The sequence below is a fragment of the Pipistrellus kuhlii genome, unplaced genomic scaffold (genome assembly GCF_014108245.1).
Source record: "Pipistrellus kuhlii isolate mPipKuh1 unplaced genomic scaffold, mPipKuh1.p scaffold_m20_p_39, whole genome shotgun sequence".
In the NCBI taxonomy this organism is placed as follows: Eukaryota; Metazoa; Chordata; class Mammalia; order Chiroptera; family Vespertilionidae; genus Pipistrellus; species Pipistrellus kuhlii.
In genome coordinates, this window is record NW_023425539.1 from 3,768,262 (window position 1) to 3,794,836 (window position 26,575).

The 26,575-nt window shown below is 55.9% G+C and overlaps 3 protein-coding genes and 1 long non-coding RNA gene across 10 annotated transcripts in view; 1 reads left to right on the top strand and 3 right to left on the bottom strand.

The window, feature by feature from the left end:
- FAM222B (family with sequence similarity 222 member B) overlaps nt 1–3,797 on the top strand; it is a 54,744-nt gene extending 50,947 nt beyond the window's left edge. The window contains exon 3 of one of the 3 annotated variants that reach the window (XM_036408742.2): nt 1,712–3,796. In XM_036408742.2, coding sequence (XP_036264635.1) covers nt 1,712–3,318 — 1,607 coding nt within the window. In that variant the 3' untranslated portion in view covers nt 3,319–3,796. Of the gene's footprint in view, nt 1–1,711 lie in introns of all 3 variants that reach the window. The other 2 variants (XM_036408743.2, XM_036408745.2) reach the window with 2 other exon arrangements.
- On the bottom strand, nt 3,529–4,932 carry LOC123651139. Its single transcript, XR_006739637.1, has 2 exons — nt 4,204–4,932; nt 3,529–3,804 (listed from the first exon to the last, which is right to left on the bottom strand). It is a non-coding gene; the product is annotated as an uncharacterized LOC123651139 (long non-coding RNA).
- A 4,373-nt stretch (nt 4,933–9,305) lies between these two features.
- TRAF4 (TNF receptor associated factor 4) lies at nt 9,306–15,740 on the bottom strand. Its single transcript, XM_036408748.2, has 7 exons — nt 15,482–15,740; nt 12,008–12,059; nt 11,375–11,479; nt 11,148–11,309; nt 10,901–11,062; nt 10,669–10,824; nt 9,306–10,409 (listed from the first exon to the last, which is right to left on the bottom strand). Exons 1-7 carry the CDS (start codon nt 15,622–15,624, stop codon nt 9,777–9,779), a joined length of 1,413 nt encoding a protein of 470 aa, XP_036264641.1. The 5' UTR covers nt 15,625–15,740; the 3' UTR covers nt 9,306–9,776.
- A 594-nt stretch (nt 15,741–16,334) lies between these two features.
- On the bottom strand, nt 16,335–25,841 carry NEK8 (NIMA related kinase 8). 5 transcript variants are annotated; one of them, XR_006739638.1, is made up of 16 exons: nt 25,711–25,790; nt 23,820–24,098; nt 23,348–23,580; nt 22,995–23,126; nt 21,563–21,771; nt 21,328–21,407; nt 21,064–21,245; nt 20,827–20,977; nt 20,094–20,170; nt 19,652–19,769; nt 18,606–18,756; nt 18,146–18,309; nt 17,891–18,049; nt 17,546–17,704; nt 16,875–16,966; nt 16,335–16,715 (listed from the first exon to the last, which is right to left on the bottom strand). XR_006739638.1 is itself a non-coding variant. In XM_036408741.2 (15 exons), exons 1-15 carry the CDS (start codon nt 25,755–25,757, stop codon nt 16,938–16,940), a joined length of 2,097 nt encoding a protein of 698 aa, XP_036264634.1. In that variant the 5' UTR covers nt 25,758–25,841; the 3' UTR covers nt 16,335–16,937. The 5 variants fall into 5 exon arrangements, 4 of the variants coding, with proteins under 4 accessions (XP_036264634.1, XP_045427035.1, XP_045427033.1 ...); XM_036408741.2 differs by having other exon boundaries at nt 16,335–16,966; nt 23,820–24,025; nt 25,711–25,841; XM_045571079.1 differs by having other exon boundaries at nt 16,335–16,966; nt 23,820–24,150; nt 25,711–25,830.
- Between the last annotated feature and the right edge of the window lie 734 nt (nt 25,842–26,575).

The window sequence follows — 26,575 nt, forward strand, 5'->3', positions numbered from 1 at the left end:
GATTTCTGAGCCTCTCTGCCTTCCTCTCCTTCCTACCCCAGTTGTCACCATCACATTCATCATTTTAAGATGTTACAGACATTTCCTTTATGAGTAGAGCATTTATTTGGTAAATAGGGCAGATCCTTAAATATGTTTACCTATCTACTAAGTTCAAGGCATTATTCCAGTATTTGAAAGCATTAACCTTTTCCTTTCTGTACTCTTTTTGCTAAGTTCTACATTCTTGAGTGTGGACCTGAATTATCTGCCCATCCTAGACTTGAGCTTTCTTTTCCTGCTTCCAAGAACAGCAGTTTCTAAGCAGTTGTTGCCAACTAACCAGCAATGCCACCAAAGGATGGCAGCTGTGCCCTCATCTTTAGCACACTCACTAGCCTACTTCTCTTCCAGTTGATGCCCAGTGACATGATTTTCAAATAAGGTCTCCTTGAGCCAAGCCAGCTGAAGTCACAAGCCCAGCATTCAGTCAGCCTAGTCCCTGCTCTGTATGGCTGCCTTACGCAAGAGGAGGAAGTAGGGAGGGAATCTGCTCGCTGAGCCTCGGTTCCCAGCCAAGCCCCCTTCCTTCGCTTTGGGCAGTTTGTGTACTTAGTCACTCAGCAAGCCTTTATTAAGCACCTTCTGTGTAAACTCAGGGAGATCCTCCCTCAGAGTCAGGGATAACAGAGCAGAGACCCCTTGCAGGAGCCTGGCATCCTGAAAGAGCGCTTGTTCTCAAGAACCTTTTCCTTTTTGACTGGAAGCACAACATCCGCTGGAGCCCCCTGATGGGAGGCAACTGGAGCTGGGAACAAAGAGACTGTTAACATTAATGAGGCGCATTGAGTGAGTAATTCTGCAGTCTCCAAAGGAAGTCAGATTTTTCCTCTTTCATTTTGGAAAGTGACAGCTGACAAGGGCCAATACAGACTATTTTTGGCTCTCAGGACTTAAAAGATTCTCTGAATCCTTTCTTCTCAAATTCCCTTTCTGCTGCCCTGTCATTATTGTCACCCCCCTCAAGGAAGTAAAGCCTTTTGATCTTTACCAATCAGGCTGAAAGTAAGCTGTAAACAAAAGTGAACTTGTGACATGGGATGGGAGAGTGATGTTGGCAGCTTATTCCTCTGCTCCTAAAAAAGAAGCATCCTGTCTACTGTGCCAGGATGCCCACCCAATGGGCATGATGCCCCAGCTGCCAGTGCTAAGGAGAAAGCTGATGCCTCACTGGCCACTGCAGATTGAAGAGTAGTCACTCTGGCTGCCCTCTTTACCAGGATGTCCTGGGGAAAGGGACTGAGGGCTCTCACAAGCAGCTCTGCTTAGAATCGGCAGTACCCAGGCCAGCGTGGGCTGGTAGGAACTTGGAGAGAGCTCAGTGTTTAAGAACAACTCTGCGAGAATTGGCCAGATTCTCTCTGCCAGATACTGGACTTTTGAAAGTTGCTCTGCTATTTCTGTCTTTAGTGATGTCATTTGTAAAACAAGCATCATGATGAAGCAGGTACTAAGTATTCGTTGAGATAGCCTGACACTTAGCACAAGGCCTGGCCCATTATAAGTTCTGATGGGGCCTGAGGCTGGGTCTGACTCGAAGGCTAGGGAGACAGCTTAGCCCCTCCCCTCCCCACCTTTTACACCCTCAAAAGGGGAATCCAGAAGGCTGGTTGGCTTGGCACTGATGAGCTCCCTCTCCTTCTTTGCTCTCCTTCCCCTTCTCTCTCTCTAGGGGACACTACACAGAAAATGAGAACTGCTCACTATCCTACCCCAGCCGAATTGGATGCGTATGCTAAGAAGGTCGCAAACAACCCACTGACTATAAAAATCTTCCCCAACAGTGTGAAGGTTCCCCAGCGGAAACACGTTCGTCGTACTGTGAACGGCCTCGACACATCAGCCCAGCGCTACAGCCCCTACCCGACTCAGGCTGCCACCAAGGCAGGCCTGCTTGCCATTGTCAAAGTGCCAGCCAAAAGCATACTCAAGGACTTTGACGGCACCCGAGCCCGGTTGCTCCCTGAGGCCATCATGAACCCCCCAGTGGTGCCCTATGCTACTGTGGCACCCAGCACTTTAGCCCATCCACAGGCCCAGGCTCTGGCCCGCCAGCAGGCCCTGCAGCATGCACAGACCCTGGCCCATGCCCCTCCCCAGACGCTGCAGCACCCTCAGGGTATCCCGCCACCCCAGGCGCTGCCCCATCCTCAGAGCCTCCAGCAGCCTCAGGGCCTGGGCCACCCTCAGCCCATGGCCCAAACCCAGGGCTTGGTCCACCCTCAGGGTCTGTCTCACCAAGGTCTCCAGCATCCCCCCAGTTCCTTGTTGCATGGAGGCCGGAAGATGCCAGACTCAGATGCCCCCCCGAATGTGACTGTGTCTACCTCAACTATCCCCCTTTCAATGGCGGCCACTCTGCAGCACAGCCAGCCCCCGGACCTGAGCAGCATTGTGCACCAGATCAACCAGTTTTGCCAGACGAGGGCAGGCATCAGCACTACCTCAGTGTGTGAGGGCCAGATTGCCAACCCCAGCCCCATTAGTCGCAGTCTGCTCATCAATGCAAGCACCCGGGTGTCGACCCACAGCATCCCCACACCAATGCCTTCATGTGTGGTCAATCCCATGGAGCACACCCATGCGGCCGCAGCCGCATTGCCTGCTGCAGGCCCTGTCAACCTGCCCACAGGCATCTCTCGAGCCCCCACTGGCTATCCTAACGACCTCAAGCCAGTTGCCTGGAACCAGCATCAGCTGGCCCACCTACAACAGATGTGCAGTGAGGCTGGTGGGACGCCGGCCCCTGGTCTGACAGGCAAGCATGCAACAGGACGCGAGTTGGCAGGGCCTGGCTTTGTGGGCAAGGCCCCTGCCTACCCGCAGGAACTCTGCCTGGCACAGTCCTTCCATTTGAAGCCACCCATGGAGAAGCCAACCCCATCCCCACCAGTCAACGGCCTGGCAGCCCCATTGGCCTACCCCAATGGTCACTACTTCCAGCCCCTGTGGAACAACATTCTGCCCACTCCCAATAGCGACAGCTCGGGGTCTCAGGACCTCGCCATGCCGTTCCACGCTGGGCAGCCCACAGGCGCACCCCTGGACTGTGCGGCAGCTGCCGGGGCCCACTACCGAGCAGGGACCGGGGGCGTTCCGGTGGCAAGCCAGAACAGCTTGATGCAAACAGTGGATTACCTAAGTGGGGATTTCCAGCAGGCCTGCTTCCGAGAACAGAGCCTGGCCGTGCTAAGCAAGGCTCATCGAGCCCCTGGCGGCCGAGCCCCAGACCCCCCAGAGAGTCGAAGTCTTCATATTCAGCACCCGGGATATAGATAGGTAGTCCCGGTGCCCTCCGGGAGCTTACGTCCTGCAGCCCTCCTAGGTGTAGTCTTACTTTTGAGTAATTGGATAGTTTCAAATTTTTACTGCTCCAATGTGATCATTCTTAGATTTCTAAGAAAGGGAATTTAGTGGGATCTAATTGGGGACGGGGGGATTCTCTGTGCCCTCATTCTTTCCCCTCCACCAGCCCTAGCAGTTTTTGGGGATTTATGTTAGAACCTAATCCCAATCCCAGGCTTTTTTCTTCGCTGCCTGCCTGTCAGTCCTATTCCAAGTCCATCTCCCTTCCCCCACTTTGCATTTCCCACCAGCCACCTCCAGTCTTTTCCTGCTCTGCCTTTTTCCCTTAGGACTGAAGTGAGCTAAGGGCCCTAGGTGAGGTCACTATAGGTGCCCAGCCTCCTAAGCTAGACCTCTGTCTGTTTTTCTGTCTCTCTTTCTCTAGGACTAAAAAGCCAGGCTTCCCAAGTGCTCTGGAACCTATTTTTTTTTTTTTTTTTTTAAACGTCGTACAAATGTTTATTTTCCTTTTCATACAAAACCCGTCAGAGCGGGACGGGAAGGTGCCGGCCCACCACACACTGGGGGGTCTGCACCCCGTGTACAAACAGGGGTGCCGTCCGGGACCGCGGTGAACCGGCTGTAAAAATAGAAGCTGTAGTGACGGACACAGGGCGCGGGGAGCGGTGTGTGTGGCTCAGGGCAGGGGGGACCCCAATCCCGGGCCGGGCCTGTGGGGCGTCCGGCGGGTCCGGCAGCGTCTGCGCTCCTGGCCGCCCCCTCCGCGTGCCCAAACCCCACTGGGCGCCCCGCCCGGGGGTCCCACCACCGGCCCGGCCGACTGGCCGCCCCCGCGCAGGGCCCCCCGCATGTTGGAACCTAATTTCTTATTCACCGCAAAGACCTCAAATCAAAACTGAACAGTCTTCATCTCTGCTCAGCCTCTCTTCATTCCTTAAGGCGTTTATGTCTACATTGATCCCAGAGCCACTGAGCTGAACCTTGCCACACTTCTCAAGGGCATTCTGCAGACACTTGGCCGTAGCCTTGAGACATGGGAGGGAAAAAGTGTCTTTGTGTTGGTATCTTGGTTTTTTTTATTCCCCTTTCCAGCCTAGAGAAATGCAGTGACCATGCAGCATATCTTAAGATCCTTTTCTCACTGTTGCCACTCATAACTCATCTGCTGCCCTCATTCTCCACCCCCATCCAAAAAACAAGTATAACAAAAAAACTGATCCTACTTGAGGAATTAGGTAGATAAGGGATGATCACATTGGAGTTTGGAATTAACACCAAAAAAAAAAAAAAAAAAAACCTTTTGGTTCTCTACACTGGCTAAGAATATTGCTCTACACTGTAAGTTTTATGTCATGTTTCTGTATGAATGTAGTGTGGATTTGAGTAGCATTGTGTGCGAGTGGCCCCACAGGTACATACACCTTCTAGACACCTCCTTTTGCAGCCCCTCAGTTTGATGAAGAAAGAAAGAAAAACACAAAGCCTTAAGCTCTGAATTCTTCCTTTACCAAATGAGCATGGTTCTAACAGCTGAAGATGGGTGTACATTGGAAACAGCCCCTCTCGCCCCTTGCTCACTCTTCGCTCATACCCACTCCATGCTCAACACATCTAATTCCCAAGAGACAATTAGTTAGCTAGAAATTCAAACTTTTCTGTAACTTTAGATTGTTTTGTACATTTTTTTTGTACCCTCCTATAGTTGGGCTCTGCCTTTTTTTTTTTCTCCCCTTAACCAAATAAGCCCCTTTTCCTCTCTTCTCTGGGGAATGTGAGCTGATGGTCTTATTTAAAATTTGGGGGTTTGTTTACTATCCACTGTTCTTTAGCCAGAATTCTCTAGTGATCTGAATCAATGTGACTGAAGACCAGTTTTTAAATTATGTGTTGGCAAGTTGCCTTATATTTAAAAATAGAAGAAAAAAAAAGCCTGATTGTGTTATGCCAAATGATAGCAACATGAAGTCCTAATTTATTGTTCCTGATTGTTTTCCTGACGTCTGTGCACACTGGTACCTCCCTGTCCCTGAGCCCCCAGGAGCGCCTGATGCTTCTGGTGCAATGCCTTCTCCTGAGGTGTTGGCCACCATCTCACCCAAGGCCCCCTTCCAGTTCTTCCTTCTCTGAGTTCAATCGAAAGAGCACTACTGTCTCCCCCTAACCCTTGCTTGAGCTCCAAACCAGATACTTTTGCTGTGATTTTTTTCCTAATGCCTCTCCCCAAAAGGTGAGCTGCCATTTTAGAAAATTGGACCAGACACCAATGTGGGGGCTTTATATCAAACCTCAAACCCATCTCTTCCTGTGTGGGGGTACAAATCTCTGAAGCTCTCACTCCCACCCCTAATCTGCATGGAAAATGTACTGTGACCCCCCACCTTTGTCCCCAACTGCCCTTGCCTTTGGTGTGAGATGTTTCCTAGTTCACCCTGAGCTCCTCACCCCTCTGCCAGCCAACCCCCAACCAGCAATAAGAGGCCAGACCAGGGCCTCCTATCTATAATCCCTGCCTCCACCCCACACTGCCCCTAGGGAATACTGTTTCCCTGAGCTGTCCACATACTGTAGCATTCACTCTCCATCTCTCATCTTCTCACCTGTGGTGGTTTATGGGTATGATGGGGTTTTTAAGATTATTATAAACGAGTAAAAAGAAAAGTCACCTTTCAAACTTGTCCTATTTGTTTATAGTGGTTTCTAATGTCTCATTTACTGGAAGGGAAGTAATGTCTCATTTTTAAGAGGGGGACCCCTGTTCATCCCACTCAGAATCCCCCCCTTCCCCCAATCCATTATTGAAGAAGAGGTTTTGGGATTGTAATGTAATCAATCCCTAGGAGGTACCCAGGATCTCTTCCCTAGGCAGGACAATTAGGGCCTTGATGGGTTAGTATGTCTTCGTGGAGGTCTGAAGGATACTGCCACTTTCACTCCAAGGATCATAAGTCACTGAAAAATGGGTAACTTGCTAATAAGCTATTTAAGACTAAATGTCCCTCCCTCCACTTCTCCTACCTCCAACAGGAATTCTGAGGGCCTCTGACAGAGGTGGAGGTAATAAGTGCTATAATCTGTAAAATGAAAAGTAACTTTTAAAAAATATATATTTTACTGAATCTTTACAGAGAGGAAGGGAGAGGGATAGAGAGTCAGAAACATCGACCAGCTGCCTCCTGCACACTCCCCACCGGGGATGTGCCCACAAACAAGGTACATGCCCTTGACTGGGATCGAACCTGGGACCCTGAGTCCGCAGGCCGATGCTCTATCCACTGAGCCAAGCCAGTTAGGGCTGAAAAATAACTCTTGGTGAATCTTACGGGTTTAGTATTGGAGAACTTTTCCCTTTTTTGTCTGCAAGGGGGGTGTGGGGGGGAATCTGAGAGCAACTTACAGCCCTAGTTGGTTTGGCTCAATGGATAGAGTATCGGCCTGTGGACTGAAGGGTTCCAGGTTCAGTTCCAGTCAAGGGTACATGCCCAGGTTGTGGGTTTGATCCCCAGTAGGAATCGTACAGGGGACAGCCAATCGATGAGAGGGAATCATTGATTGGGTGCCTCCTGCACATTGGACTGAGCCCACAACCCAGGCATGTGCCCTCAACCAGAATCGAATCCAGGACCCTTGGATCTGCAGGCTGATGCTCTCTCCACTGAGCCAAATCAGCCAGGGCATCATCATTGATGTTTCTATCTCCCTCTCCCTCTCTGAAATCAATTATATATATATATATATATATATGAAAATATGAGATACTTACAGTTGACCCTTGAACAGTGGGGGTGGAGAAGTTAGATGTGCCTCTAAGTACCCCCATTCCTACATAGTCTAAAATGACTCTAGCCCTAGCAAGTTTGGTTCAGTGGATAGAGCATCAGCCTACAGACTGAATGGTCCTAAGTTCGATACCAGTCAAGGACTCATGTCCAGGTTGCAGTCTTGGGGGCGTGCAGAAGGCAGCCTATCAGTGATTCTCATCATTGATATTTTTGTCTCTCCCACTCTGAAGTCAATAAAAAATATCGCTCTATATAAAAGCCTAAGCAACCATGACAGCCGGACAACTGGCTGGTAGCTATGACATGCACTGAGCACCAGGGGGCAAACGCTTACTGCAGGAGCTGTCCCCTGATAGTGCGTTCCCATAGCCAACTCCCAAAGTCCCTCCCGTCACCCACCAGGTGGAGGGACCCACCTGTGCACAAATTTGTGCACTGGGCCTCTAATGTCAAAATGACTCCAAAGACTTTACTAATAACCTGTTGACAGGAAGCCTTACCAACAACAGCCGGTTATGCATATTTTGTATGTTACATGTAGTATATGCTCTATTAAAGTGAGCAAGAAGAAAAATGTTTAAAAACAAAGCAATATATTTACAGTACTTATTGGGGGGGAAATCCATGTATAAGTGGACTTGTGCAGTTCAAACTTGTGTTGCTCAAGGGCCAACTAGATTCCCCGGTCCCCCTTTTGGTTGCTTGAACGTCATCCTGTGCACTGAAGAAGAGTTGCCAGGGCACATACCTGAGTTGTGAGTTTGATCCCCAGTTGGGTCACAAACAGAAGACAACAATCAATTTTCCTCCTCACATTGATGTTTCTTTCTCTAAGTATGTCCTTGGGTGAGGATTAAAAACGAATTAAAAACACAAAAATAAAACCTGGCCTGAGTTCCACAGGGCAACTATGACTGCCTGTAACACCACTGGAATGAGGGCTAGGCCTGAGTATGGAGTTGACTGCAATGCACCATTGTTGCACACAACTCTAAAAAGCACGTTCCCTGGAATGGTGCAGAGACAGCCCAAACTTGATCCATTGTATCTGACTTCTCTTGGAAAGATGGTTCCATCTGTTGCCTGAAGCAAGTGCGTAAGACATTTCTTCTGCTAGAGCAGTGGTCACCAACTGGTGGCCCTAGAACCATTGGTGGTCAGTGAGGTCTGAAAGGTTTAAGGAAACCGATTAGAGCATATGGTTGTCCCTATTAGCTTCCAGAGTCACTGTATCAGGGTGGTTTTTATCTGACGAAGGGGCCACCTTTATTAGGCAGCCAGGACCCGTTTCTTCCTAGATCTGTGAATTTGACCTTTTGAAGGCCAAGCTGGTGCTTGTTTCTCTGTGAACTATAGCCCTTGAACCTTCCCTTGACTAGGTAAGTTTCCATCATTGGGCCTCTTTTCAGGGCCAGCCAAGAGTAAGGCACTTACTTAATGCTGATTAGATCATCTTTATAGTAAATCAAAGTGAGCAGGATTACTCTCAATCCCGCACATAGTTTCACCAGCGAGAGCAAAATGCCTCTCCATACAGCTAAGTAACTTGCCAAAAAGGAAGCAAGGTTAAGGATCCAAATCTAACTATGGCAAAATTAAAAGAAAGCTATATACATCTAGGAATTGCTGGAGCTTGAAACAGAATCCAGGCCCTGCCTCAAACCAGCTGAAGTCAATGCACTCTTTTGTTCCTATTTTTTCTGTTAAATGTGGATAATCATAGGCACCCACTGAGGTGTATATGAAAAGCAAATGAGTATGGATGAGAAAATTCAAGCACTTTATACACCCCTTGTTCAGCTTAGTCTCTGAGTTTGGGCTGGGCTTTGGAGTTAATATTCATCAAGCACTTATTCTGTGTTAGGAACATGCTTTGTCTCATTAAATCTTCAACAGAACTAAAATAGGTGCTGTTATGTTGATAAAACGATTTCACTTGATTTATTAAATGAAATAATGCATGTAGTGCTTAAGTGTCACCACCAGAGGGCAGCAGCAGGATCTCTTCCACACAAAGCCTGGTGCACTTCCCCTGTAGTCCACCAGAGGGAGACCCATCAGGGCAGCTGATTCTAGGGGTAAAGGCAGCAGCCGCCGCCAGTCTGACTGGTCCTTTGCCTTCCCAATTGGGCCCAGCCTTCCAGGGCCCTAACCACCCAGATGAGTCAGACTGGAACAAAATTAATAAATACAATTCAGGATTTATTAAAAATCAGGGCTCCCTGCTGTGCCCTCCTGGCACTAAGTAAATAAATAACCAGAAGACACAGAGGGAAGAGAAATCAGATTTCAAGACATATTCTTTACCCGACTCCCCCTCCCCCCTATGGCTCTTGGGACATAGCACCAGCAGGCACCTCGGTCCAGGTAGAATGTGGCCGGCACCAAGGCATGTCTGCCCTGCCCAGGAGAGGAGACAAGCCCTAGGATCACTTGTTTCCAAGCCCTTGATGACCCCAAGACCTGCTCGGCCAGGGCTGAAGCACCAATAGGAGGCACCTGAGGGTGGTAAGGAAGGGGGGAGGGGAATTAGGGTAACAGAACCTAGGCTGCAGAAGCAGCTGAAAGGGGGTCCTGCCCCCTTCTCCAGGTTCAGCCAGTGCCTGACAGAGGTCGTGTCCCACCCCCCCTTTGTCCTGGAGCCGTCTGTGCTCAGCTGAGGATCTTCCGTGGCAATTCAACTGAGGCACGGATGAAGACTGCATCATCCCGCACATAGTTTCGCTTGCGGATATCCTGGTGGGAGATGAATTTGGGGTAACCAAACCCCAAAGAACTCTCATCCAGGGAGCCCCGCCAAGTGCCTGGTTTTTGGAAATTCTTCCAGTGTGGGTCAGGGTGAAAGGTCTCAGTGACATGCTGTGGCTTAGCCAGCCCAGGGTCGCTCTGATCCAGCAGGGAGAAGGTGACGCGGCGGGCAAAGGGCCACTCCAGGAGATTGTCAAAGGCGCCCGGCAGCACGCGAATGTACAGCGAGAGGTGTGTGCCCTCTCCACTGCCATTGCCGTTGAGGAACGCAGACACCTGCAGCTTGTAGCCATACTTGTGTGTGTAGAAGGCGGGGCTGAAGCACTCCAGGTTGGGCTTGGCTTTGGCCTCCTGTAGCCGGCGCCCATAGCTGCCAATCTTCCAGATGAGCACACCGTCACTGCCCACCGACAGCTCCTCCAGCTCCCGCCGCAGCTCCTGAAGCTCCTGCCGCTGACGGCTCACCAGGGCGCACATCATGGCCAGATGGGGCTTCACACTCTCCTCGACATGCCGCGCCATCGCCAGCTTCGGGCACTGTGTGGGCAAAGCCCGGCCGTGGGGGAAGGGAGGAGAGTGAGCAGGACGGCAGGCCCAGGGTGGAGGGGGGCAGGGGGCAGGGTGGCAGGCACTCGGTTCAGACTGAGGAAGGCTGAGGGCACTGGGAGGATGAGGCTGGCCAGCAGGGGGAAGGATTCAGAGCAGCAGAGCAGGGACGGCCAAGGGCTCAGGCCCCACGCCTAAGTCGGGCTTTACGGGCCAAGAAGGGGGTTGACGGGAAGAAGGGGCGGCTCACCCTGTGCTTGCAGCCGGAGTCTTTGAATGGACACAGCACCAGGGCAGTGCTACAGCTGTCCTTCAGGTGGCCTGGCAGGTCCTCCCTGGCCACGGTGCCCACGCCACACTGGTTGGGGCAGGGCACAGGCAACCTCGGGCACTGGTACTGGTGGCTCTAGGGTGGCAGAGACAGGGTCAGTAGCCGGACTCCCTGCCCCCTGCCCCACAGCCCCGCTCAGGAAGGGCCTCACCTGGATGGTGTCAAAGACGAACTCCTTGGCACAGTAGCTGCAAGGCTGGGTGCGCTTCGGGCACTCGGAGGAGGCATGCTGGGCCAGCAGCCGCCGCATCATGCGGGCACCACACTTGTTCTCGCAGTACACACTCTCCTGGGGACACACGCCCTCGTGGCTCTGTGGGAACGCCAGAGGGGCTGAGTTAGGGGTCCCGGGCTATCCGGTGCCCCACTCCCTCTCCCCTCAGCCGGGCCCCACCCACCTCAAACGCCTCCCCGCTGAAGTCGCAGCCACAGAACTCGCACTTGAGGCGCCGCTTAGGGCAGTCGTGTTGCAGGTGTGCAGGCAGGTCCCGGCGGCTCAGCTTGGTGGGGCAGCGGTTGGGGCAGGGGACTACATTGAAGCTGCAGGTGTTCAGGTGACCCTGGCGGGAAGAGTGGTGGTTAGCGCCCGCCAGGGAGGGGAGTCCCTGCCCCACCGGAGCCTCACCTGTAGGTGACGAAGCGGCCCGCTCCAGCGGCAGCCCTCCTCGCTGTGGATGCAGCGGATGGGCAGGCCCAGCACCTGCACCTCCAGCTCTGGGTCCGGGTAGATCTGGGGACGGGAACGGGGGAACCAGGGCAGGGTCAGAGCCTGCTACAGCCCCCACTTCCTGCCTCCTCATTCCCCTGATGGGCTAGCTCTACCTCAGAATCAGTAACAGCCTCTCCTGGGCTTTATTCCCCTGTGCCCAGCGGTAAGGGGTACCGCGGGCAGTATGTGCTCTATTGCTGGATCCCAGGGTCCCCAATACGCCTGCACATGACAATCAGCCTGCGTAGTTGCAAGCAGCCCTCAAACCCCCTGCTTCCTTCCCTCTGGCAGAGGGGGCCTGGCCCTCAGCCACGGGGAGGGGAGCACTTCTTGTGACACAGAGCAGCTCTGTGTACCCCACAAGCTGGGCATTGTGCCTGCCCTCCAGGGCAAATGCGGGCCTCATTTGCAAACTGGCCTGGTGGGAGGGAACAGGCCACCTTGGTGGGGGCACAGGATTCGGAAGTACTAGGCTGACACTGGCCCTGAGCCTACTGGCTGCCAACCTCCACCACGGGCAAGAGCCTCTGCCTGCCTCTGTGGACCCACCTTGGCATAGTCCAGAGGCAGCTGGTCCTCAGGGCATTTGAAGACTCCTTCACTGAAAAGAGAGGAGACAGGGTCAAGACTCCACACCACAGCCCATGTGGCCCCGTGGTTGGGCGTCGATTTCCCCCAGGGCCCAGGCCAGGGCTGCGGGCTCCATCCCCAGGAGGGGGCGTGCAGCAGGCAGCCAATCAATGATTCTCTGTCATGGCTGTTTCTACCTCTCTATTCCTCTCCCTCTCTCTAAATCAATAAAACATTTTTTAAAATAAAAAAGAATTCTGTGTGTTTAAGAAAGACTCCACTCTATGGGAAGGGAGAACCCCAGGCCCCACCCCCTTAATGAGGGCAGTCTCTTGCCCTCACCAGACCGGTTCTGGGGCAGCCCCACCAGGAGGGGGAGCAGAGTCCTGAGGGTACCGGACCCCAGAAAACCCCAGCTCTGGTCCTGGGAAGGCGAGTTCTGGGCCCAGAGGAGGCGGAGACAGCTGCCTCAGACAGCATTTGGCCAACAGGTGGCAGCTGGCACCCCTCCCCCAGGATGGCAGCTGGACTGGGAAAGAACAGGCTGCCCAGCCATCCCCTCCCCCCAGGCTAGTTTTCACTGGCTGGGCTGAAAGCTGATTGGGGGGAGGGAGGAAAGCAAGGTGAACAGGGATAGGCTGAGATTAAGTGCCAAAGCTTCCCAACCCATATGAGGGTGCCAGCCAAGAACCATGGGCAAAGGTCAGCTTGGGGCCACTTCACCCCATCCCTTCCCTCCTAACGAGGGTGTGTCTCCTAAAGCAAAGAGGAAAGGCTCGCTCCGAGGCACTGTGTTTACACTCCCAACCAGCCCTCCACCAGGTGTCTGAGGGGCTGCCCATCCCCAGTCCTGCAGGTGAGAGAACAAGCCACAGCTGAAGCACACCTGGCTGTGTCTGAGCCCACCGCTCTGGTGGGCGCTGTTTCACGGAACAGCACGCAGAAGAGAGGCCAGGACAAGGAAAACTGTCCATTATAAACGGATGAACCAAAAGATAGATATAGCGACAGTAAAGCAACAAGCAGACTGTCAAATTACAGCAGGGAGGGTAGGGAGATCTGGGGGAGATAATAGATCAACCGAAGGACTTGTATACATGCATATAAGTACAACCAATGGACACAAAACTCTGGGGAGGGGGGTATGTATCGGAGGGGGCGGCAATGTTAAATTACGCACACAGATAATAAATGAATAAAAAAAAAGTGGGGAAAAAGAAAAACTGTCCAGGCAAGCACCGCCAAGACTCCGCTCTAGCACTGCACGCACCCCGAAGCCCGCTGATCCTGCCCGCTGCCTGCCCTCCCCTCCGCCCATCGCCAGCAGGCGGTTAGCACTCGGGAGCCTGTTAGCATGCCTCCTTCCGCCAGTAAGACCTTGCTGACCCTAGCCGGGACCAGTTACACCTGGCAGGGCCTGGGCGGAGCGAGGGCTCACCCAGCAGGACTGAAGGCCCTCAGGCGTGTTTCTGGCAGATGTAAGTCGTGGGAGGCAGGCAGGAATCAGGCCGAAGCGGAGGCCACATGGCAGCCCTGTCCATGTGAACTTTGCAGAACCTGGGCCGTTCATGCCCCAAATGCCCAAAGGATTCCTAGCACCCACCTCCTCTCCTGACCCCACTACGACCTCTGGCCATGCCACCACGCAGATACATGCCCAGGCACTGATGAGCTATGTCTATGCCCACGGGGCAAGCAGCCTTCCTGGACCAGCCTGGCAGGAGCGGGAAAGAGGGGTGGGCCATGGGGGAGGGGGTCTGCTTGGCTGCTTCAGGAATGTGCTGACTTAATGGTTTTGGAGACAGGGAGGGGTCTGAGGCAAGTCCCCAGGCTTCGAGCTGATTAGCCTGGGCAGCTTTGGGCCCAGCCAGGACAAAGGTCCCGTCCGCGCTATGGACACCCTTGCTTGTGTGGTATCCTGCGGTGGTGAGAGGCAGAGCCTGTCCACCACCTCTTCCCTCCTCCCTCCAGGGGCCTCAGCAGCAAAATGCAGGCACTAGGGGAAAGGGGGAGGCAGGGGCAGAGACTGCTTCAGGCTGCGCAGTGGAGGCCCAGGCCCAGGCCCAGGGGAGAAGACAGGAAGGGGGGAGGGGGCTGTGGGAGAGGAAGAGGGGATTTCCGGGAGGAGGAGGGGCAGACGCAGCAGAGGGGCGGTGGAGGGAAAGGGGCCTTGCAACCCCCTCCTGGATCCTTCCTTGAGGCAGTGGGGGTGGGTCAGCTGGGGGGGAGGGGGTGCTCAGCTGGCCTCATCTGGAAACCAGAGGGCTGGGGAAGGGCCTGAGAAGACAATGGGGCTGTGTGTCTGGGGGAGAATGTGTGTACACTGAAGGGAGGAGGGAGGGGGTGGGGGATTGGAGGAGGGGGCAGCACAGCAGCTTGTGCAGGAGCATATGTGAGGGCAGGAGCCGGCCCAGGCAGTGGGGAACGGAAAACAAAGAGCCTGCTGAGATTTCCGCCAGGCTAGGGCTGCAGAGGACAGAGGGAGGGAGGGAGGGACAGCGCACTAAAGGCAGGAGCCCTAGAGATGCTCTCCCGCCCGCACCCTCAGCAAACAGCCTCCTGACACATGGCAGTGGCTGACCAGCCTCTCCTGTGATCTTGGACCTTCCCTGTGACCTCCCCAGGTTGCCCGAGCAGCTCCCGGCTTGGGCAGGAGAGTCGGGACCAGAGGGCGCCCAGAACTCATCGGATGCCAAGAGCCAGGCGACCTGAGTCCTCAGAGAACGGGGGACGGGGTGCGATCCTCCCCCTCCCCCCTAAGATCTATAGGCCACCCCAGGTCCCCAAGACCCCCAGGCAGGAGGGCCACCCAATAGGTTCCTGCTTCATTGGGGTCTGAGCGCCACAGTCCTTCCTCTCTATTGTGTGACCACACACAGCCCGGACTGCACTCCCAGCCTTTAAGACACTGTGCGGCCGTGGCCAGTCACAGCCTTCCTCTCAGTTTCTCGCTCCATCATCTGTGAATCGGGAGGACAGCTGCCGTTCCCGCAGTGTTCGAAAAACCCAGAGGCTGGCTAGAGGGGTGGAAACTCCGGAAGTTTAAGGTGCAGCGCGGGAGGGAGGGTTCTGCCCTCCTCCTCCCACAAGGATCCAAAGTTCAAGGATGAGGCCACCGTGGCTCCCAGGTGAGGGGGGAGGGCCGGCCACGGGTCGGGCCCGGCGTCTTTGCCCCCCGCCGCTCCGCGGGAAGGTCCTGAATTCTCCCGACCGGGCGCGGGAGCCCCTGGCACCCGGAGCCCCGCGGACCCGTGCGTGGGGTTCTCCCTCCGGGCCTGACATCATCGCCGCCCCGTGATGTCACGGCGGCCGCCCGTGAGGTCACCGGCCAAGGCGCAGACAAAGGCGCGGCGTGCCCCCGGGCTGCGCCCCTCCCCATGCGGGGGCCCCCCGCCCCGGGCCGGCCCCGGCCCCAGCCCCGGCCCCGGCCCCGGCCCCGGCCCCGGCCCGCACCTGAGGAACTCCTGCAGGCAGGTGTCGCAGAAGCGGTGGCCGCAGGTGGAGACCTGCACGGGCTCCCGCATGGGCTTCCCGCACAGCGGGCACAGCAGCCGCCGCTTGGGCTTCTCCAGGAACTTGTAGTCGAAGCCGGGCATGGCGGGCGGGCACGGGCGAGCGGGGCCGGGCACGCGGCGGCCCCACAGCCCGCGCCACGCTCGGGCCGCGCTCCCGGCTCCGGGCGGCGCCGACTGTTGGCTGCGGCCGGGCCCGGCCCGCCTGCCCGCGGCCGGAAGAGGGGGCGGAGCCGCGCCCGCGCGGTCCTAGCGCCCGGCCGCGCCGCGCTCCCCTCTCGCCCGGGGACGCGTGGCTCTGCGGTCGGCGCTTTGCCAGGCTTGCCCCCTCCCCGACACGGGGGCTCCTCTTTCCGCTAGAGAAGGGAGATTGTGGCTCCGCTTCCCCCCAGAGCAGGGAGCTGAGGACAGGGGGCGGGGGCGGGGGGGTGGCCCTGACGCTAGATCGCTAGATGGGGCGGAGGGACCCGGGGTACGGGCTGGGCCGCGCCACAAAGGTTTGCTGCTCCCGAGGGTACAGCTCGGGCCCGGGGGCCACGTGTCGCCCTGGAGCCCGGGACTGCGGCTTCCAGGTGCTAGGCAGCCGAAGCCTGGCAACCAGATCTCCGGAGCCCGGCTCCGGAGGAGAGGCAGGGCTGGCGCCGGGCCAGAGGAAACTCAGCCGTCTTAGGCTGCGCCCACATTCCTTCCTTGACCGGGGCCGGCCCTGCAGCGGAGATGGGGGTGGGGGCCCAGTCCAACCCTGGGGTGTTGGGCAGCCACTCCCCGCTCCTGAAGAGACCACACTCCAGGCAGGCAGCTGGTGTTTTTATTGGCACCTCTTCCAGTCATCTGGAAACTGGTCTGGCCAGCCAGTTACCCTTTCCCCCAACCTGTTTTGGAGAAATGGCAGAGGGCAGGGGAGGGGGAGCAGCTCCCTAGCCCGCCCTGCCCCAGGCAGTGCACGGGCGGGCCGCTGGGATGACCACTGGAATGGCCCTCCAGGCAGGCTCCACCTTGACCTGCTCCCCGCGGGCACCGGGGATGCATTTTCTAACCAGGCCGGAGGAGGAGCAGGGCCTGGGTGGCGCCACATCCACCTCCAGCCTTTTTCTGTCCAGCCTCTGAAGACCACCTGCTTCCAAGGGTTAGCGCTGGCTTCCAACTCAAGGCAAGCTGGCCCCTGAGGGCACGGACCGCAGAGAAGAAGGGTGGGAGGGAAAGAGGAGTGTTAGGGGAATAGGGTGGGTGGAGTTTTTCGTATCCAGGGCCAAAAGCAGCGCAGGGGCTTGCTTCATCTTACACCCCAGGACATAATCCAGGGGCACGGATGCAGACAGTCATGCTTCAGGCACCTGTGCTTTTCAAGAACATTAGGAGCAGCAACATCCGGGTGGTCCAGAGGTGTGTCCCGTACCTCAGGGGGGGACTGGCTCATCTGTGACGGCTGGAGAGCACAAGAGAGAAACCTCTGCAGCTTCCCAGAGAAGAGCCTCCAGCAAGCACCCCCCACCACTGCTCCCAGTTCCACACCGGCCCTGGACTCTGCCAGACCAGAATAGAGGCTCAGACTAAACTGGGCAGCCCTGCCGAGACCAGTTTGGCTCAATGGATAGAGCGTCGGCTTGGGGACTGAAAGGTCCCAGGTTCGATTCCGGTCAAGGGCATGTACCTTGGTTGCGGGCACATCCCCAGTGGGGGGTGTGCAAGAGGCAGCTGATCGATGATTCTGAATCTCTCATCGATGTTTCTAACTCTCTCTCTCTCTCTGAAAAATCAATAAAATATATTTAAAAAATAAAAATAAATAAATAAACTGGGCAGCCCTTCAATAAGGCCCCAGAATACCCATCCTGGCCCACCCCAGGCAGGAACGTCGGTTTTATCCCACAGCTTCTGCTTTCATTTACTTGGGGGCTAACGATGTGTTTTGGTGATTTGGGCTGTGGCCACTGGGGATGGGGGTGTGGGCAGGATCCAGCTGGGTTAGCCCCGTGTGGGTGAGGTGGGAAAAGGTGTCACTCACGGCGGACAGCCAGGAGAGTGTTTCCATGGCAACAGGACACAGACGTCACCGTGTAGGGATGTGTCTCATCTAGCTGCACTGGACGAGGGAGCGCCACATCCTCGTCCCTCCTTCCAAGCCGGCCTCGGGCCCCTTTGCCCCAAGAGTACACCTCACCTTCTGCCAACGAGAACCCCAAAGAAGGAAATGGGAGGAGAATACATCTTAGCCAGCAGAGCAGGTGTCCCTCCAGATTGCCCTACCGGCCAAGGAGGCTGCTGAGTTCAGCAGATCTGAGCATGATAACCCCCCAATGCCCATGGCCTGTCCATGCCCATCTCTGCCCCCATAGTGCCCACTAATCACCTGCCCCAATGGCCACCGTGAAGGCGTCCCCACAGGCCACCATCGCTATCTTGATGCCCTGCAGGCCTTGCACTTGACAAGGTGCCCGGCTGCCTCGGCGAGCACTGGTACCCAGTTGACCGTGCTGATTGCTGCCGAAAGTGTAGCAGTCACCAGAGGCTGGAAAGGAGGAAAGGAAGACAAGGGGTGCCTCCACTGAGGTCCCAAAGAGGCGGGAGAGTCCCCTTCCTGCCGCCTTGCCCAGGTCCTCCTCACCCGTCACAGCCGCGGAATGGGCAGTACCGAGGTCCACACTCAGCAGCGTCTCCTGGTCCAGGGGTGCAGAGCACAGGGGTGCGAAGCTCAGCACCTCCTCCACTTGCTGGTGGGGGGCAGGCTCCTCCCCCAGGGAGAGGTGGTCCAGGCCCAGCTTGTTGAACCTAAGGGCCGAGCCAGAAGCCAAGCCCAACGGACACAGAATGTATAGACCAGCGGCCGGCACCCTGTGGTCTGCGGACCACGGACGGTCCGTGAGGTCCGAAAGGTTGGCCACGGCTGGTATAGGCGGTCCTGCCTCCCAGCTATCTGGGCAGGAGCTGCTGTTCCAGGGGAGAGCCCACCACAACCCCAGCCCTCCTCAGGTCTAACCCCTGGTGGGAAGCAGGCGATGACAGACGGAGCATTAACAGCCAAAGGTGGGGAGGGGCAGTCTAGTCATCCCCAGGCACCTCGTTACCTGTTGCTCCCGCAGGCCAGGGCTCGGCCAGGCACAGTGAGGATCATGGAGGAGTCAATGCCACAAACAACCCGCTGGGCTTCCTGTCCCGGGGGCATGGGCACCTGCTGGGGGCAGTTGTAGGACTCCCTGGTGCCTAGTCCCAGCCGGCCTACAAGGAGAAACCAGGACGGGGCGAGTTTGGACTTTAGGGTTGGTGATGCCAGCCCCAGGCGGGAAACTCAGGCGATGAGCTGAGGACCCTGGAGAGGCGGTAATGGTGTGAGTGGAGGCATCCCATCCTCAGCCCCTCTTTGGGTCAAAATCCTACTCCTCCTCTAAGGACCTGTTCGATGTCTCCGCTGCTCCTCCAGGTGAAGTCCCTTGCCATTCCTTCAGTTTCGACACCTCTGGACCTGGGGTGGAGCCCTGATGCTGTCTGTCCTCTGTTTAATGAGGTATCATCCCATCCCTCCCCCACCCGCGTGCCCCACGAGGACAGGATCCCACCTACGTCAGCTCTAGTTTCAGTGCCCAGCCTGATGTCTGACCCGGAGAGAGCCACAGTGAAAAGTGTTGGGCCGAAACCAGTTTGGCTCAGTAGATAGAGCGTCAGCCAAGGGACTGAAGGGTCCTGGGTTCGATTCCAGTCAAGGGCATGTACCTTGGTTGCGGGCACATCCCCAGGTGGGGGCGTGCAAGAGGCAACTGGTCGATGTTTCTCTCTCATCTATGTTTCTAACTCTCTCTCCCTCTCCCTTCCTCTCTGTAAAAAAATCAATAAAGTACATTTAAAAAAGAAAAGTGTTGGGTGAATGAAATCTCCCTCAGAAGTACCTGAAGGAAGTAATATCTTGTTCCTCTTGTCTTAGCACCCAGCACAGGGTGGGCACATAGTGGGTGGGGGTACAGTAAAGATTTGCTGAGTGAATAAGTGAATGGAGTTGGAGAGGAAAGAGGGGGGAGAACACGGGCCTTGGGGTGGAAGGTGGGAATGAGGGGGACAAGTCATGGCCGGGGGCTGCTGTGAGATGGCGCGAGAGGCTGGCACTGGGGAGAGAGCTTACCCCCATCTCCGCGGCCCCAGGCAAACAGTTCTCGCTCAGTGGACAGGGCCAGCACGTGAGAGGCCCCACAGGCCACCTGCACCATCTCATAACCCAGCAGGGCCTCCACAATGGTGGGCTGGAGAGAGAGAGAGAGAGAGAGAGGGGAAACTGGGCAAGGGGCCTGGACCCAACATCCCCCGTCGAGACAAAGTCGGAGGCTCCATATTCTCACGAGATGGCGGTTTCTGTAACTCACCGCCACCGTCACCAGCACTGCAGCCACGGGGAAGCCCGGTCCTTCTGTACTTCCCCTGCTGCTGCCCAGCACAGGTGCAGCCTGGGAGCCAGCGGGGCCTGTGGTTGCTGAAGATTCCCCTGCCCCCACCCTGGGTTTCAGCTCTCAGGCTCCTTGCCATCTCTCTCCCCAACTTCCTCCTCCCCAGGCACGTGCGACACCCACCTGGCTGATGTCGTTGAGGCTGCCATGGCCCAGGCACCCGTTGCTGCCGCTGCCAAAGGTCATGATGATGCCTCGATCTTGGGAGGCGGGCGTTGAGGAAAGGAAAGGGAGAGAGATTAGGCTGTTTTTCCGGATAGACCAGTCCAACCTGGAGTTGGAGAAACAATCAAATATTAGTTGGAGGCCGAGGCTGGAAGAAAGAAATGGAGGACAGAGGCGGACAAGGGTCTCTTTTCCCAAGTGTGTGACTCTGGACAAGTGACTTAGCCTCTGAGCCTTAGTTTTCAGATCTGTCGAATGGGAAACTATGACTACTTTGCCAAGCCTGTCGTGAAGGGCAGAAGAGACTGTGTGAGCAACCCCTGGTACTCAATAACTATCGATAATAGTAGATAGGAGCATTACTATTTTTTAAAATATATTTTTATTAAAAATATATATTTTTATTGATTTTTTTACAGAGGAAGAGAGAGGGATAGAGAGTTAGAAACATCAATGAGAGAGAGACATCCATCAGTTGCCTCCTGCACACCCCATACTTGGGATGTGCCTGCAACCAAGGCACATGCCCCCGACTGGAATTGAACCTGGGACCTTTCAGTCCGCAGGCGGATGCTCTATCCACTGAGCCAAACCGGTTTTGGCGATAGGAGCATTATTAAGTGAGCATTCTGCAAGTGACAGGCAAGGAGAGACGTTGCCCACGGCCCCCTCCCCTCCTCTCCGCACTAACCAGTCAGGCAGGCTGTGAAGAGGTCCCCGCAGGCCACATGCTTGATGGTCACACCTGACTGGCCCTCTAGGAAACGGGAGACGAACTGGGGCTGCTGCTGCTCCACGGCCCCCGGGAGGAGGGCGCCCCCTCCGCCGCCGAGGGGCGGGGCCTGGGGAGCAGATGGCGTGGGGAGGCCCTGAGCACCCCTCCTGAAGGTACGCCCTGCCCCGCTCCTGACTCCCCCACCCCGCTCACCTCCCACAGGATGAGGCGCCCGGAGCGGGTGACCCCAGCCTTCTGGGTGCGCCCGGCGGCCACCTGGACCACCTCCGTGTTGAGCATCGGCAGCCGCAGAGGAGCGCTGAGCCCCCCGCCCCAGGCGTACACGGAGGACAGAGGCGGCGGGATGGCTGGCCGAGCGGGTCCCCGGGGGACGCCTGTGGGGACGGCCATGAGGTCTATGACACTGGTGGGAAGGGCGTGGTGTCTACGGGGCCCCGGAAGGTCGGCTGGACTTACCCCTGCAGCGGGCACTGGCGGTCCTGCTCCCGGAGCTGCCTGGGGCTGCGGGGGGCCCGGTGGCCAGGGACTTCTCTGCCCTGTGGGCCAGACGGACCGCCCCTCAGCACACGGCCTGACCCTCCTTGGTATTCCCCCACACAGGGATGATTTGCCCTGAGATGTCCCAGTCTTACTGAGCTCCCACCGGGTGCCCCCCACTGCCCAGGGCCCCCGCCCAGCTCCCCGCACAGGCCTCCGCATCCGGACGCTGCCCAGGTCGGTGTGGAGGTTGAGGAGGGCGCGCACGCAGAGGGGCTGCGCCATGATGTGGCCGAGCGGCGGCCTCTGAGCTGGCTCCAGGCTGAGCAGACTCAGGACCAGCTGGCGCAGCTCGGGGCTGTACCGGTCCGAGATGGGCGCAAAGGTGCCACTCATGATCTTCAGCACCAGCGCCGGCAGGTTCTGCGGAGGCACCAAGTTTTTTTGTTTGTTTGTTTTGTTTTGTTTTAATATATTTTATTGATTTTTTTACAGAGAGGAAGGGAGAGAGATAGTTAGAAACATCGATGAGAGAGTGAGTCATCGATCAGCTGCCTCTTGCATGCCCCCCACTGGGGATGTGCCCACAACCAAGGTACATGCCCTTGACCGGAATTGAACCCGGGACCCTTCAGTCCACAGGCTGACGTTCTATCCACTGAGCCAAACCGGTTTCGGCAAGGCACCAAGTTTTGGCCAGAGCCTCAGGTCAGGCTCTCAGGTGGTTTCAGCCCAGACCCTCATCTGATGGGCGGTCACAGCCTTGTGCTCAGGAGACTTCAGTCTGGTGAGGGGACTCCCAAAATGACAGGGGACCCAAACCCTGCTTTCAAGAACCTCTGATAGCCGAAACCAGTTTGGCTCAGTGGATAGAGCACTGGTTTTGGACTGAAAGGTCCCAGGTTCGGTTCCGGTCAAGGGTATGTACCTTGGTTGCGGGCACATCCCAGTAGGGGGTTTGCAAGAGGCAGCTGATCGATGTTTCTCTCTCATCAACGTTTCTAGCTCTCTATCTCTCTCCCTTTCTCTCTGTAAGAAAAATCAATAAAAATATATTATTAAAAAAAAAAAAAAAAAAAAAAAAAAAAAAGCTGAAACCGGTTTGGCTCAGTGGTAGAGAGTCGGTCTGCGGACTGAAAGGTCCCGGGTTCGATTCCGGTCAGGGGCATGTATGTTGGTTGCGGGCACATCCCTAGTAGGGGGTGTGCAAGAGGCAGCTGGTCGATGTTTCTCTCTCATTGATGTTTCTAGCTCTCTATCTCTCTCCCTTCCTCTCTGTAAAAATCAATAAAATATATTAAAAAAAAAAAAAAAAATAAAAAAAGGAACTTCTGATAGGGGAACAGCAGCTATGTCCTCTGAAACCCCAGGCTGTGGGGAAAACGTAAGTTTTGCCTTCAGGAGGATCCCCGATCTGATGGGGGAAGTCTGCCCGCAGGAGCCCTCAGTTTAAAGGGAAGACCAAGCCCTACCCTGGGGAATTCACCGTCTGAGGGAGCCCACAGCCCTGCCGTGGGCTAATCCTCCAGTCTGTACAGGGAGCCCTGACTCAGCCACAGGGAAGAATCACGCAAGCAGGTGGAACCGGGGATTTCAGGGGGAGGGAGACAGATTTTCCAGTTGTCCCCTTCGGGGTGGTTACTCACCGCAGCCTCAAAGGCCCTCTTGAGGCTGGCCAGCTCGTAGAGGACGCAGCCCAGGGCCCAGATGTCGCTCTTCTGGTTGTAGGGCTTGCCCTCGCACAGCTCGGGGGAAATGTAGCATGGCGTCCCCACCACCTGCAGGAGGAAAGCTACTATTGCAGCCCAGGGCGGGAAGACAAGGGCCACGTGGAGACCGCTCCCCCCCAAGCAGGCCCAAGTGCTTCCTCCTGCAGGGCCACCCCGGCAGGAGCTACGGGGCCAAGGCCTTGGGGGCGGGGCGGGGCCTAGGGCTGCAGAGTGGGCCGTGGTCCTCAAAACCTCCAGCGCCCTTGCGATTCCCTTCCGCGCCCAGGCACCGTGTAGGCCTTGCTCTTGCTGCTGAGGATCTTGGAGATGCCAAAGTCGCCGATCTTGACGACCATGCGGTGCTTGTCAAGAAGGATGTTCTGGGTCTTGAGGTCGCGGTGCAGGATGAGGTGGGTGTGCACGTGGTGCAGGGCCAGCAGGATCTGCACGAAGAAGTGCAGGATGGTCTCCTCCTCCAGCAGGGAGTTACAGCGCTTCTGGATGAACTCGGCCAGGGTGCCGCCTGCGGCAGCAAGGGCCAGGTCAAGATTCAGTCTTTCCCAAGCCCGAGATTTTCCTTTTATGTAACTGAACACCCGGACAGGGCGAGTGCCTCCCGCCATCGCACTACTTGGATCTGAATTCTAAACCTCTGACCCTCAGCCTAGCTCATTCCAAGGAGGGACACTGGCTACTCCGTGTCTGTCTGTCTCAGAGGTGAGAGGCCCTTGAAGCCGGGCCAGGGAAAGGAATGGGGCCCACCTGGTGCGTATTCCATGGCGATCATGAGGGCCTTGTCCTCCAGGAAGTTCTCGTAGTACTCAATGACGTTGGGGTGGTTGAGCAGCTTGAGGACCTGACACTCATTTTGGGCTGCCTGCCGCTCTTCCTTGGTCATCTGCTCCACCGGGATCTGCTTGATGATCACCAGCTTCTGGTCCGCCTTGCGCAGGCACAGGTGCACAATCCTAAGGGCGCAGAGCACAGCAGTGGGCACCGGCTGAGCCTCCAGCCACACATCAAGCTGGGAAGACCTGGTGACTGGACGGTGACTGGACTTGAGAGGGGAATGGCATGCACACTAAGAGGTCATCTCCCTGCACAGAACACGGAGTTTAGGAATGGGGAAGACTAACACAGACTCCGTGAGACCTTATTTGAAACTCAGTTTCACCACAGGCACAATGAGGCCAAATTAGCCTTCATCTATTTGTTTCCAGACTCTGAAGTCAATTGCCTGGATTCAAATCCTAGCTCCTTCTCTTACTAAATATCTGGCCTTGGATTATGTAACATCATCATCTGGAAAACAGAATTGACTTCAGTATTGTCAAGGTGACCAAATAAGAAAATGCAGCCCTAACCAGTTTGGCTCAGTGGTTAGAGCATCGGCCTGCAGACTGAAGGGTCTCAGGTTAGATTCTGGTCGAGGGCATGTACCTTGGTTGCAGGCACATCCTCAGTAGGAGGTGAGTATGAGGCAGCTGAGCGATGTTTCTCTGGCATTGATGTTTCTAACTCTATTCCTTCCTCTCTATAAAAAAAAAATCAATAAAATATATATTTAAAAAAAAGAAAAGAAAATGCAGCCCAGCTGGCATGGCTCAGTGGCTGAGTGTGGACCTATGAACCAGGAGGTCATGGTTTCATTCCCCGTCAGGGCACATGCCCAGGTTGGAGTTGATCCCCAAGAGGGGCTGTGCAGGAGTCTGGAACCAGGAGGCAACGGATGGATTTTTAAAAAGATATATATTTTATTGATTTTCCACAGAGAGGAAGGAAGAGGGATAGAGAGCTAGAAACATCAACCAGCTGCCTCCTGCACACTGTCTACCGGGGATGTGCCTGAAACCAATGTATATGCCCTTGACCAGAATCAAACCCGTGTCCTTTCAGTCTACAGACCGATGCTTTATCCACTGAGCCAAACCGGTTTTGGCAACAGATGAATGTTTTGCCCTCACTGGATGTTTCTTTTTCCCTCTCCCCTCTGTCTCTAAAAATCAAATATATATATTTTATAAGAATAGCGTTATATATATATATATATATATATATATATATATATATGGATAGCATTCTTTATTTTGCCCACTACCTCCCAACTATACCATGCTTTTCCTCAGTTTCTGAATACTCTGAATTTTCCCCACTTGAGGACCTTCATCTATGCTGCTTCCTCCACCAGAAAAGCGCTGCCTTCACCTTCAGACTATCCCTCATTCCTCCAGTCTTGGCTTGAAACTTCACCTCTCAGAGAACTTTCCCTGACTACCCCAAGTAAGTACTTCCCTGCAATGTCTTGTTTATGATACATTTTTTCTATAGGGAGAAAAGACCACGCCTGTCTTGATCTTAACTGTACACTCATCCAGCGCCGAGAGCCTGACACAGGGCCGGCGCTCAATATTTGTAGAATGAATCAAGTCCGGCATCGAAGACCAGCGCCCTGCGTGGGCGCACACGCTCCCGGGGGCGTGGCCTCCTCCCGAGTCGAGTCCGCCAGCGGGCCCGGGGCCGGAAGCTGGGCGGGGCTTCCCGGAGTGGCCCTCCCGCCTCGGGGCGGGGCTGGCCGGGCGGCGATTTCGCGGACGGAGTTGGGGTTTGTGTTCCCTTCTCCCTGAGTGCTTTCCTCCCCCGAGTCCCGGCTCACCCAAAGGCACCTCTTCCCACCACGCGGATCCGCTCGTACTTCTCCATCTCATGTCTCAGTCACATTTCCGGGACCCCCTACACTCAGACGCAGCGCATGCGCGGGCCCGCCCCTCCGGGGCCACGCCCCAACCCCGGAGCCACGCCCCCCGCTCCGCCAGCTAATTGCCTGGAGCAAGTGGAGCTACAGTACTTGTTGGTTCTGCCTGGTGCCTCCCCTGCAGCAGCCTGGGTCTGCAGGGTTGCTTTCTTGGGGCCCGAGGAAGGAGGGCGATAGGCCATTTCTTGGCGCCCCGAACCCTCCCACCCTCGGGACCGCGTCCGGTCCTCGCAAAGCTTCCTAAGACGGGAGAGGTGCTCTTCGCAGGCCGAGTGGGGATGGGAAGCGAGGACTGACCTCTCTCTGCCCCCTGTTTGCCCACGAGTGACTGTTTTCGGGAAGAAAACAGATTCTCCTTGCTACGCAAACGATACACAATACCAAAACTGAACCGGCGCTCTCGGTCTACCGGGCCCGGGCAGTTTCTTGTTTGCCTAGGGAGGGACGAGGGAAAGCCCGGCCGGTGCACGTTGACCCACCTGCGGGAGGTGTGACGCGGTTTCCAGGCAGCCCAGGCCAGTGAACCGCGCGGTCGTCAGCACCGGAGCCCCCCGCGTCACACACAATGCTGCCGCAGGGGACCCTGCCGCCAACATTCGGCCGGGGAGAGCCTCCTTGAGGGAAGATGGGAGGGAGGTGGACCACCATCTCACTAGTAACAGCCTCAGGGAGAAAAGGAGAGACAGCCGTTTGGCCTATATGGGCTCTAGGCTTCTGCCCAGAGGTCAGTACGATCGTTTAGGGTCTTGACCAGAAATCAGTTTAA